Here is a 10,318-nt window from a genome sequence, read left to right as displayed (position 1 = left end):
GTCTGTTCCCCTTCCCCCGATTCCCCAGCATTGTTCCCATCCCCCAATTCCCCAATAAAATCTTTAAAAAAATAATAAATAAATAAATACAATTTTTAAGAGGATGGTGTGTGTGCAGACATCTAGTACTGCAAGGCTGAGGGGCAGGGAAGGCCGGGCAGCAGCAGGAGGGGCCAGAGGGACCCGACAGGCCAAAAGGGCCCTTGGCTTTGTGTCACTTGTGAAATTCAGCTATGGGCCTGGCCTGTGCCCCTTCCACAAGGAACCAACAGGCATTTCTGGTGTGGCCCCTGCACTGGAGAGCTGAGAGGCTGAGCCAGGAAGAAAGCCCTGTAAGGGCTGCGAGAGGGATAATCTGGGGACTTAGAATCACAGCAACCCTGGTTCAAATCCCAACTCTGGTTCCAACTCATTGTGATCTTGGGAAGTCACTTCACTCCCCTGAGCCTCGACTTCCCCATCTGTAAAAGGGGATGGTAGCACTACTTTTGTGGAATTGCTGTAAGAAGCCCGTAGTATGGGTGCTACAGAGCTTTGTGGGTTGGGAAGAGGTGGGGGGAGGGTTATTGTTGTTGCTGTTGACCTCAGTCAGCTGGTCTCTCTGACACTCACCTGAGACAGGGGGTAGGGCAGGACTAGGAGACTCCTGGCCCCAAACCAGGAGGGGTCAAGGTCTGTAAGCAGGATGCCTGCATTATGGTTCAGGCCCTGCCTCACAGCTTCCTCTTCCCTAGGCCAGTTCCCCTTTGCCCCATGATGTGGGTCTCATGGGCATTGTAGGGAGGGGCATTGGGGTGGTTAAATTTCCTGAGCTAACAGGGAGGAGGCCACACCCAGTGGAGACAAGACTCAGGGCCTCCTCTACAAATGCTGCCACTGCTTCTGCTCCTGCTACTTGGTAAGGAGCTCTGGGTAGGGAGCCTGGGGAGCATAGGGGAAGGGATCCATCCCTCGAGGGCTGAGAGTCCAGGTCTCCTGGGTGCCAGGCAGAGTAGGTGACAGGCGGTGAGGGTGTCTGGCCTGCAAGGAGGAGTTTCATGTAAACAGTGCCTGACCTTCTAGATTAAGAGGGGGTGGGGGGGATGTCTAAAGGAGGCCCCACTGCCTCAGCAATGACTGAGGTCCTGTGAGAGAAAAGCAAGCAGAGCTGGACCCCCACCTATAATGAGCTGCTGGGCAGCAAGGGGAGGAAATCCTCCCAGAGGGCAGATTGTGGGAGGGTGGGGAGAGATCGAGAAAGACTTCAAAAGGTGGGGTTTGAAGGCTGAATAGTTCTCTAGGTGGAGAAGGTAGGAGATGATATGCCAGGTAGAAGGAACAGTGTGTGCACACCTGGAGGCATAAAAAAGCATGAGTATTCCAAGAACCATCTTTAATAAGAAAAATAGCTAAAAATGTATTGAACTACAGCCTGTTTTAAGTATTTGACATATATTATCACATCTAATCCTCACAACAACACTGTGGGTGTGATGAGGAAACTGAGGCTCTGGGGGGTTAAGTTGCTTACTTCAAGTCACACAGGATTCCACTGCAGGGCAATGCAATTTCAAACCGGGGGTGGGGTGGGGGGGTGGAGAGATGGAAGCTGGGACTGCAGAGGTTAGAAGAGACCTGGATGGAAAGATGGGGGCACAGATAGGAAAGAGATGAATGGTAAACATCCAGGATCCCGAGACGCAGCTGAGCTGTGAGGCCTCATTCTCCCAAGGTGCAGGGCCAAGGCTGGCTGAGGCCTATAGCAGAAAGGGCCCAGACACGTGGCCTTGGCAGGCAAGCATCTTCCTGGATACCCGGTACCGCTGCGAGGGGGCCCTCATCTCCCGAGAGTGGGTGCTCACAGGAGCCAGCTGCTTTAGCAGGTAGGTGCAGGGGCAGGGAGGGTGGTGGAGGGGCTCCAGGAGGGAAAACCCCAGCCTCATGACCTCCCACTCTCCATAGCTGGCCTCAGTCCCACTACAGTGTGACCCTGGGCCCAGATCGACTGGCACCGGACACTTGCAAGAGCAAGTCCAGCGTGGAGGAGCTGCTCCTGTTCCCAGGAGGGCCTAAGGGCTCTGAGTCCGGTGGCCTGGCCTTGGCCCGGCTGGCAAGGCCACCATCTCTCAGCAGTGTTGTGCAGCCTGTCCCTCTGGCTACCTGGCCTCAGCCTTTACACAAATGGCAGCTCTGCTGGGCCCAAGGGTTTGAGCCTGATTTTGGTAAGGATGGGAATAGATGACTGGGATGGCTGAGGGTGGTGGGGGATGCGGAATGGGATGAGGGGAGCCGCCAGCGTGTTGCTGGGACCCTGTAGATGTAGTAATCCTGAGTCTCTGAGCCCCAGAGGACAACCTCGCTCTGGTCAGCTGCTGGTCAGCATCATGGACACAGGCTCACAGGGCAGAGATGGGGCCCTGACATCCAGCTTCCAGCACCACTCAGCACAGATGGCTGGCACTGAGCACTCTCCCCATCCCTTCCCCAGGCTGAGTGTGTCTTAGATCTCAGTAGGCTTGAAGCTTTCCTGAGGGAACTGTGAAAGTCTAACTGAGGACTGTTTAAGAGAGAGGTGGGGGTGAGGTGTGTCAGAGAGGACTGGAAGTGCAGGAGGGGGTTGGGGGTAGGGAGACTTGGGGCAGGTAGGGAAGCTTTGCAATATGTTAACAACTGGCAGGGCAGGACTGGTGCAAACCTGCTGTATGTCTGTCCCCACTCCCCTGCAGATCCCTATGTGCCACCCCAAGAGCTGCACAGTGTCCCCTTGAGACCGCTCCATATCAGAACCTGCAAAGATGCCTTTCGTCTGCAACCTGACTGTCCTGACCTGAAGGTCTGCCTGTCCAAAGGCTCCCGGTGCTCCAGGCCCCTCACCGGCACACTCAAACTGGTGGTGAGGATTCCAGCTGAGCACTAAGCAGGTCCCGAGATGCCCCCTCCACCACAGTCCCACCTAATCCCACTAGACTTGATAGAGTTAGGCCTGGTCACCCTCTCATTCTGCCTGGGGTCTCCCTCCCATTCCACAACACCCAGGGAACCGGCTTATCTGTAACCCTGATGGCCACCCCAGAGCTTCCCGCCCCTTGGGTTGTTTCCCTGTTTAGGCCCTATTCAAATGTGAGGCAGCCTTTGACACAGCCAGCTTGTGAACTACTGGGAGGCTCCTGGTTATTTGATAATCACGAGCATTTCATTGAAAACTGACTTTTGTGTAATACTGAGCCTCAAAAGCCACGAGGAGGAAAAATGTGGGCAAGAGTGGTGGAATTTGTGGGAGAAAGCATTTTAACTGGGAAGAGTGAGTGTGAGGGGTGGGGAAAAGGAAAATGAAATGTTCCAGGAGGCAGAACTCTCTCGCCTGAGCTCCTTGTGTTGCACTGAGCGTCCCCTCATCCGGTATCCCCAGCCTCAGCCTTTCCTGTCAGAGGTATGAACACTGGCTGCCCAGGCTCCCCTAATCAGGTCTTTGCTCACCTGGAGGGAAAGTCAGTGGGTCTGGGCTGGCTGTGACCTGGCCTTTTCTCCCCTGAACAGGTGTCTGATGGGACCCCCCTCATCTGCTCCCAAAATAGCAGCTGGTTGCTGCAGGGTGTGATGACCTGGAATTCCTGCATGGGGCCTGGCCTCCCTGAAGTCTACAGTCCTGTGTATCCTTTCATTTCCTGGATCCAGGATAAGGTCCCTAAGACCACCTCACCACCTTCTACACTTCAGCCAAGAGGCACCCTTGGGCCTGGCCCAGGCCCAGGAAGAGGCAGTCAGGGTCTTTAGCCTGTGGAGTCCTGGGTTTGAATCCTGACTAAGCTTACCAGCTGTGACTGTCCCAGTCACCTCGCCTCTCTGAATCTGCTTCCTTCTTTGTGTAATGGGGATGGATTCAGTTATTCACTTCTCTAACAAGCTGTTACAAGATGTGCCAGGGAGCCACAAGATCAGGGTGGCCCTGAGTTGGGGGGAGGAGGGAGGCTAGCATTAGTCCAAGTTATGACAATAATAATAAATGTGCGAATACAAACCATGAGTGCTAAGAGCAACTGGATCAATGTGTTCATAGAAGCTGCGACCAACTCAGGGCAGCCACAGAGTAACTGTCATTTGAACAATGTCTTGACAGAGCCGTGGGCTATATGGCTCACTCTTCCCTTGACAGCTGGGTGACTGGGATGCCAGGTACTGCCCCTCCGTGTGCCTCAGTTGCCCCGCTTCACACTGAGGAGCAGTGACTTGTTTTTAAGTGGTCTTGAGAGTCCTCCTATTTTGTTTAATAAACTTTTGGAAATGACGGTCTTAAAAGCCACAAGGGAGGAGCATCTCCTTAACCTGACGCGGGAACAGCTTGGCCCTAGCTGGGGACTCTTCAGAACCCAGGCGGCTCAGACCCAAGTCTGAGCTCCCAGCCTTCGCTGTCGCTGTCCGCCCACGTCCGGCAGGCTCCTCCCTCCGCACGCCCCCGCCCCCGTCCTCGCGATAAAGCCACAGCGCCGTCTCCTGGCCGAGGGTTGTCTATATTACTTGGCCTGCAAAGGGCTCGAGTCAGGGGCACGTCTCCGCGCTCGGGGCCGGGTGGGACTGACTCCAAGCAGACGTACACACTGCGGGTGTAACGGGATCGGATGGTGGGCTGGGTTCTGCATCCAGGGCCCACACTCCCGCCCCTGCCTCGCGTGGACTCTCCCAGCATTCCTGGGGAGGGGAGGGACCGCTGGTTGCGCCTGCGCACCGCCGCCCACGTACGCTCGCCTTTTTGAAGGTCCGGCTTCCAAGAAACGTGTCCTGCGCGCCACGCCATCTGTTTCCAGGGCAACCCAGGCGCCACTGAGCAATCGCGCGCGCAACCTGAGTGGTTTCCTTGCGCCCCCTGCCATGGCGGCCGCGGGTCCCAGCGTCTTCCTACTCATGGTCAACGGGCAGGTGGAGAGCGCCCAGGTGAGCGGCCGTGGACCCCGCCGGGGTCCGACCCCCACTCTTCCCTGGGGGCCTGCCCCGCAACTTCCTGGGCTGCTGTGTAGCCCCAAAGAGGCTTATCATCCCTCGGTTAGGCGGGGGAAGTGAGTCAGCATTTAAGAGGCTCGGCGCGAGTTTGCTGGGAGTCTTCAACCCCGATGCGCGAGGTGTGGAAACTGACCTCGAAGGATTGAGCTAGTACTGAGGTCACGCTCCGCCAAGCCTGCGGCCCCGGGTGCGGGTCGTGCCTGCGCACTTTGTTGAGTCACAGGGCACCTAACACGGGTTTAACCGGAGGAGCGGTGGCGCGGCTAGTTATCCTCTAGTAATGGAGCTCGAGGCGTCTGTACCGTGTCGCGTGCTCAGTGAGTGCCCCGCACTCTGAACCCTCAGATCTTTGAACTTGGGTTGGAATGGAGATGATTTGGTTAATCTGATCCAACGATGGTGGTGGCATGGAATGACCCTGGGAGGGTGTGCCTGTCAGACACAAGGGATGCTACTCTGCATTACATTTTATAAACCGTGTGTGCGTGCGTGTGTGTGTGTGTGTGTGTGTGTGTGTGTGTGTGTGGTGTATAAAGTTATTTTAAGTATTCGTTATGTGCCAAACTCGATGCTCAGCATTGCTCACTCAATTCTCACAACCCTGTGAAGTAGATCTTACTAGCTTCCCCATTTTACAGATGGGAAAACTTGCCCAAAGGAAGTGGCGAAGCTGGAATTTGAAGCCAGGTCTTTCTGACACCAAGGCTTTGCTACACTGCCCTTCCAGGCTGTTGGAGATGGTGTTTATTATTATATTATTGTGAAGATTAACAGAGATGGGTTAGGTAAAGCTCTGCCAGGGCCTGGCTCTTAGGTGTCTTCCTGCCTTCCTGTTTCATCAGGGATGCTCCCCCATATTCCCACCCTGTCCACCTGCCCCTTGGCCTAGTGCCCAGGACCATCTTCCTCTCTTCTGTCCCTACTGGGGCTCTCAGCTGTGCTGGGTCACATGTGTCTGCACTCAGCACCCTCCCCACTCCCACTCTGCCTCCCCCTCTCAGAGCTCTGGGCCCCTCCCACTCTTCAGACCTTCACCTCCAGCTGTGCGTATGCTCTGTGTCCTGATAGCACCCTGGTGTCAGACCTTTTACTTCAGAGCCATTCCCTTAGACCTCCCCCTGTGTCAGGTGCCAGGGACACAGAAAGGCACCAGACTTGTTCCTTGCTCACAGTCTAATGGGGTTGACAGAAATAAACACAGGCAAGTGCTTTGGTGGAAGAAAGCACCAGGGACTGACTGAAGGAGCCAGGCGGTGGCCCTTAATTCAGCCTGGAAGTTAGGGCAGGCTCCCTGAAGGGTAAGTTTTGAAGGATGAGCAGGAGTTTGCCAGATGAAGGAATGGGAAGGGCATGACAGACAAAAGGCAGAGGCTGAGCAAAGGCCCAGGGACGGTAACAGTTCGGGACTCCATTGGACCCCCACATCTGGAGCCACAGTGCTGAACTCCATGTCCACATCCCTGGGTGTCACTTAGATCCCAGCCCAGGTGTCTCACGTTCAGAATTACTGTTGGCTACACCTGTCTAGCCAACATGTTGGCCTCAGCATGAGTTCCCATAAACAGATCCTGTGTATGCTTGTTTCCACAGTTTCCTGAGTACGATGATCTCTACTGCAAGTACTGCTTTGTGTATGGCCAGGACTGGGCCCCCACAGCGGTAAGCTGGACTCTTGGGCCTACTTTACAGCCTTCATGACTGTTGGGGTTTCTGAAGGCATCCATCATACCACTTCCCTTCCCAGTTCAGAACCATTTGAAAGGTGTACACCGAGTTCAGGGGGACCCATACATGAGTTTGTTCCTCATAAAGCTGGAGTGGAGAACGCAAACATTATTGGGCTCACTGATCCACCATCTAACGCTGTGCTCACGTACCCTACTGCACATGGCAGCAAACAGAAATGTATGGGCAGCTCAGGCAGGCCCCAGAGAGCCAGCCTGGAAGTGGCTGAGTGGTACACATTCTGGGTCAGTCCCTTCATTGTTTGACTTCTCCTCAGCTTTTGGGGAGGACTCAGGAGCTTTCCTCATACTTCCCAAGGAACAGTCTGTCTCCACCAGGAGCGTGACTGTGATGACAACTTTGGTTTGCAGAGCTCTTATTTAATCCTCACAGCAGTTGAGGAAATTGAGACCTGTTTCCTCATCTGTACAAGTGAAATGACAATACTTATTTTCTATACACCCATTTGACTGAATAATTATTAAAAGTTTTCTGGGTGCTGGGGATACAGTGGTAAACAAAATCAGATAAAAGTACCTGTCTTCCTGGAGCGCACATTCTTGTTGGGGGAAGACAGACTAGTAAACATTCTAGTATGCTTGCTACTGGTAAGTGCTAAGGAGAAAGTAAAGTCAGGAAGGGAAGATATGAATAGGTGGTCAGGTGAGACCTCCCTGAGAAGGTAGCTTTTGAATAAAGGCCTGCAGGAAAGGAGGGAATAAGCCATGTGAAAACCTGGGGAAAGAATTTGTAAGGTAGAAGGAGCAGAGAGTGCAAGGGCCCTGAGGCAGGATTGTGCCTGGCATGTTTGAGGAACAGCAAGGAGGCTAGTGTGGCCAGTGTGCAGAGTGAGCAAGGAGAGCGGTTGGGGACGAAGCAGGGCGGGCACAGACAGGCAGAATAAGGGCAGAATCATAGAGGGCAGAATAAGGAAGATGACCTTTGCTGGGTCGGCATGGGACTCCCTCAGAGAGTTTAGAACAGAGAGAAAAGGTAATCTGACTTGTGTTTTTAAACGATCCCTCTGGCTTCTTTGTTCCCAGTAGACTGTGGGGGAGCAGGATCAAAGCAGGGAGACCATGTTTACATTAAACAGATGGGACAAGGTACAGCAGTAGGGTGGGGAGAGCTGGCTGAATTTCAAGTATTTTTGGATGGAGCCAACAGATTTTTCTGTTGGACAGATGTGGGGCCTGAGAGAAAGTGGAGGTAAGAATTTAATGCCTAGCGTTTTAGCCTGAGAACTAGGAAGCAGAGTTGCTGTTCAGTGAGAAGACTGTGGATAGAGCAGATTTGGGCGAACTCCCCAGAGCTTGGTCTGGCATGTGTTAAGGTTGAGGTTCCTACTAGATAGCCAAGTGGAGATGTGGAGTCGGCAGTGGAGACAGGGCAATGTTGACCTGGAGTTCAGAAGTGGGGAACAGGCTGGAGATACAAGTTTGGGAATTGTGAACACAGACCACATCGGAAACCTGGAGACCGAGGCGCTCCCAAATACACATAGCGAAGCAGCCAAAGACAGCTTCAGATGCTGCTGCATGAAGGAGGGTGTGCGAGAGCTACAGAGTAGGAGCCACCGAGAGGAGGAAAGACCCAAAGATGTGGGGTCCCCCAGAAACCAATCGGAGGAGGGATGTCAGGAAGTGACCAGCTGTGGCAGATTCTGCTGGTGGGCCAAGGAAAATGAGGGTGGAGAAGTGACCATAGATACAGCAGTGCCGATGTCACCGGTGTTATTTACAGAAACACTGGTAGAGTGGGGGCCAGTAGTTAGCTTGGAGTGGGTTCATGAGAGAAAAACAGAAGGAACTGGAGCCGGTGAGTATTGACAGCTGTTTCAAGGAGCTTTGCTCTAAAGGGGAGCAAGCATGGGTTGATGGGAGGAGGAAGAAGTAGAGCCAAGAGAGTGGTATTTTGTGGTAGAGAAAATAAAACACACATACATGCCAATGAGAAGGATCGGTTAAACTGGTGCCATAGGAGAGTAACAACCTACTGGAGTCATTTATTTCAGTAAGGCAAGAGGAGATGAGATCGTACATAGGTAGAGGTTGGCTTTTGAAGGTCCCAATTTCTAATGAAATAAAACATTAAAAGACCTAACAGCTGCTCCAGTATCTCTTAGTTCCCTTTGTTTGGGAGTTAGTGTCTTGGCAGAAGGTAGTGAAGAAAACAATCCTCTTAACTGCACGCCCAGGTAAGGGGAAAGCGTGGCAGCCTGGAGTTCGGACGCTAGCTGTCAGTGTCCTTGTCCTCACAGGGTCTGGAGGAAGGGATCTCACAGATCACATCCAAGAGCCAAGATGTGCGGCAAGCGCTGGTGTGGAACTTCCCCATTGATGTCACCTTTAAAAGCACCAACCCCTATGGCTGTGAGTCTGCAGGGGCCCTGCAGGGATGGGGAAGAGGAGGCACCCACCCCAGGTCAGTCTTGGCCTTGTCCTGCCCACCACCGCCTGCACTCAGATCTTCATTGCCTATCACCTGGGCCCTTGCACCAGCCTTGGAATGTGCTCTCGCCACCTGGCTATTTCCCTCCACTTCTTCCTCGTCCTACCCCAGTTCATCTCCATGCTGTGCAGTTAACCTTTTGGGAGTTCAGAGTGGATCAGGTGAGGCCCCAGCCTGAAGTCTTGGACAGCCCCGTGCCTGTGAAGGGCAGAGTCTGGTGTCCAGGGCTGCAGATCTGGAGAGCTGATCCTGATGTGTCTCAACTTTCCATCACATGTTGTGTGTGCCAGCCAAACCTGAACCACCTGCTCCTGTGCAAGTGCTTAACGTCTATCCCCTCTTCTGAACCGCGCGGTTCATGCCATTCCCCTACCCAGGATACCCTTCCCACATCCTACCTCCTTCCCAAAGGCTTCCTTGCTTGCAGTATTTACTTTCTACCTTGTGTGATAGTTATTCTTCACACTCACTTAATAAGCACCTACTATGTGCAACAACTGGGGTTAGCTCCATAGGGGCTATGAATACTGTTTCTATGTGGGCTTGTCCAATCACCCTAATCCTATCTGGTGGAGATTTCTCTCTGTTTCTTTTTCCATATTAGGACACTAAGACTCAAAAAAGACATCACTTGCCTTCAGCTTTACACCTAGTAGCTGAGTATGGATTTAATTTCAGGATCATCTGATTTCACAGTCCAGGTCTTTCTGCTGCATGTGGCCAATCCCGGGCTTACTGGGTGCGGGGGGTCTGGAGCAGCGGCTCTCTGGCTGTTTTCCTGGGCAGAGACTGCCATGCTACTGTCATCCTCCATGAGTAAGAAACTTCTATAGGCCTCCTAGAATGGGGCACTAGATAATAACCAACTTCCTCCTGCTGAGGACATCTAGGAGAGGCAAATAAAATATTAAAGGTTAAAACAAAAACAACTACTTGAGGGTATCAGAGAACTAGCAAAACAGTGGTTTACCAGGCCAGGATCCAGGATAAAACCAATCCTGGAAAACCAATTCAGGGTCGGCCGAGTGGTGCATTGGTTAAGAGCTGGCTTGGGACGCCAGAGGGCCCCACTTCAGATTACACATATGAGGGCCAGTGACACTGCCCTCTACAGCTAAGATGCTGAACAACAGCTCAACCTGGAGCTGGGCTGCTGTGAGTCGCCGGC

At 53.2% G+C, this 10,318-nt stretch overlaps 1 protein-coding gene across 7 annotated transcripts in view; it reads left to right on the top strand.

The window, feature by feature from the left end:
- Positions 1-822: 822 nt before the first annotated feature.
- Positions 823-10,318, top strand: part of B9D1 (B9 domain containing 1) — a 23,984-nt gene continuing 14,488 nt past the window's right edge. For 2 of the 7 annotated variants that reach the window (XM_019633604.1, XM_019633606.1), the window contains exons 1-8: positions 823-898; positions 1,712-1,862; positions 1,942-2,201; positions 2,706-2,872; positions 3,517-3,629; positions 4,318-4,908; positions 6,565-6,633; positions 8,960-9,071. In XM_019633604.1, coding sequence (XP_019489149.1) covers positions 4,846-4,908; positions 6,565-6,633; positions 8,960-9,071 — 244 coding nt within the window. In that variant the 5' untranslated portion in view covers positions 823-898; positions 1,712-1,862; positions 1,942-2,201; ... (1 more) ...; positions 3,517-3,629; positions 4,318-4,845. Of the gene's footprint in view, positions 899-1,711; positions 1,863-1,941; positions 2,202-2,705; positions 2,901-3,516; positions 4,297-4,317; positions 4,909-6,564; positions 6,634-8,959; positions 9,072-10,318 lie in introns of those variants that run through there. The other 5 variants (XM_019633601.1, XM_019633600.1, XM_019633603.1 and 2 more) reach the window with 5 other exon arrangements.

The sequence above is a fragment of the Hipposideros armiger genome, unplaced genomic scaffold (assembly GCF_001890085.2).
Source record: "Hipposideros armiger isolate ML-2016 unplaced genomic scaffold, ASM189008v1 scaffold_1349, whole genome shotgun sequence".
NCBI lineage: Eukaryota > Metazoa > Chordata > Mammalia > Chiroptera > Hipposideridae > Hipposideros > Hipposideros armiger.
The sequence above is the reverse complement of the archived record's forward strand: the minus strand, read 5'-3'. Positions and strand labels throughout refer to the sequence as shown.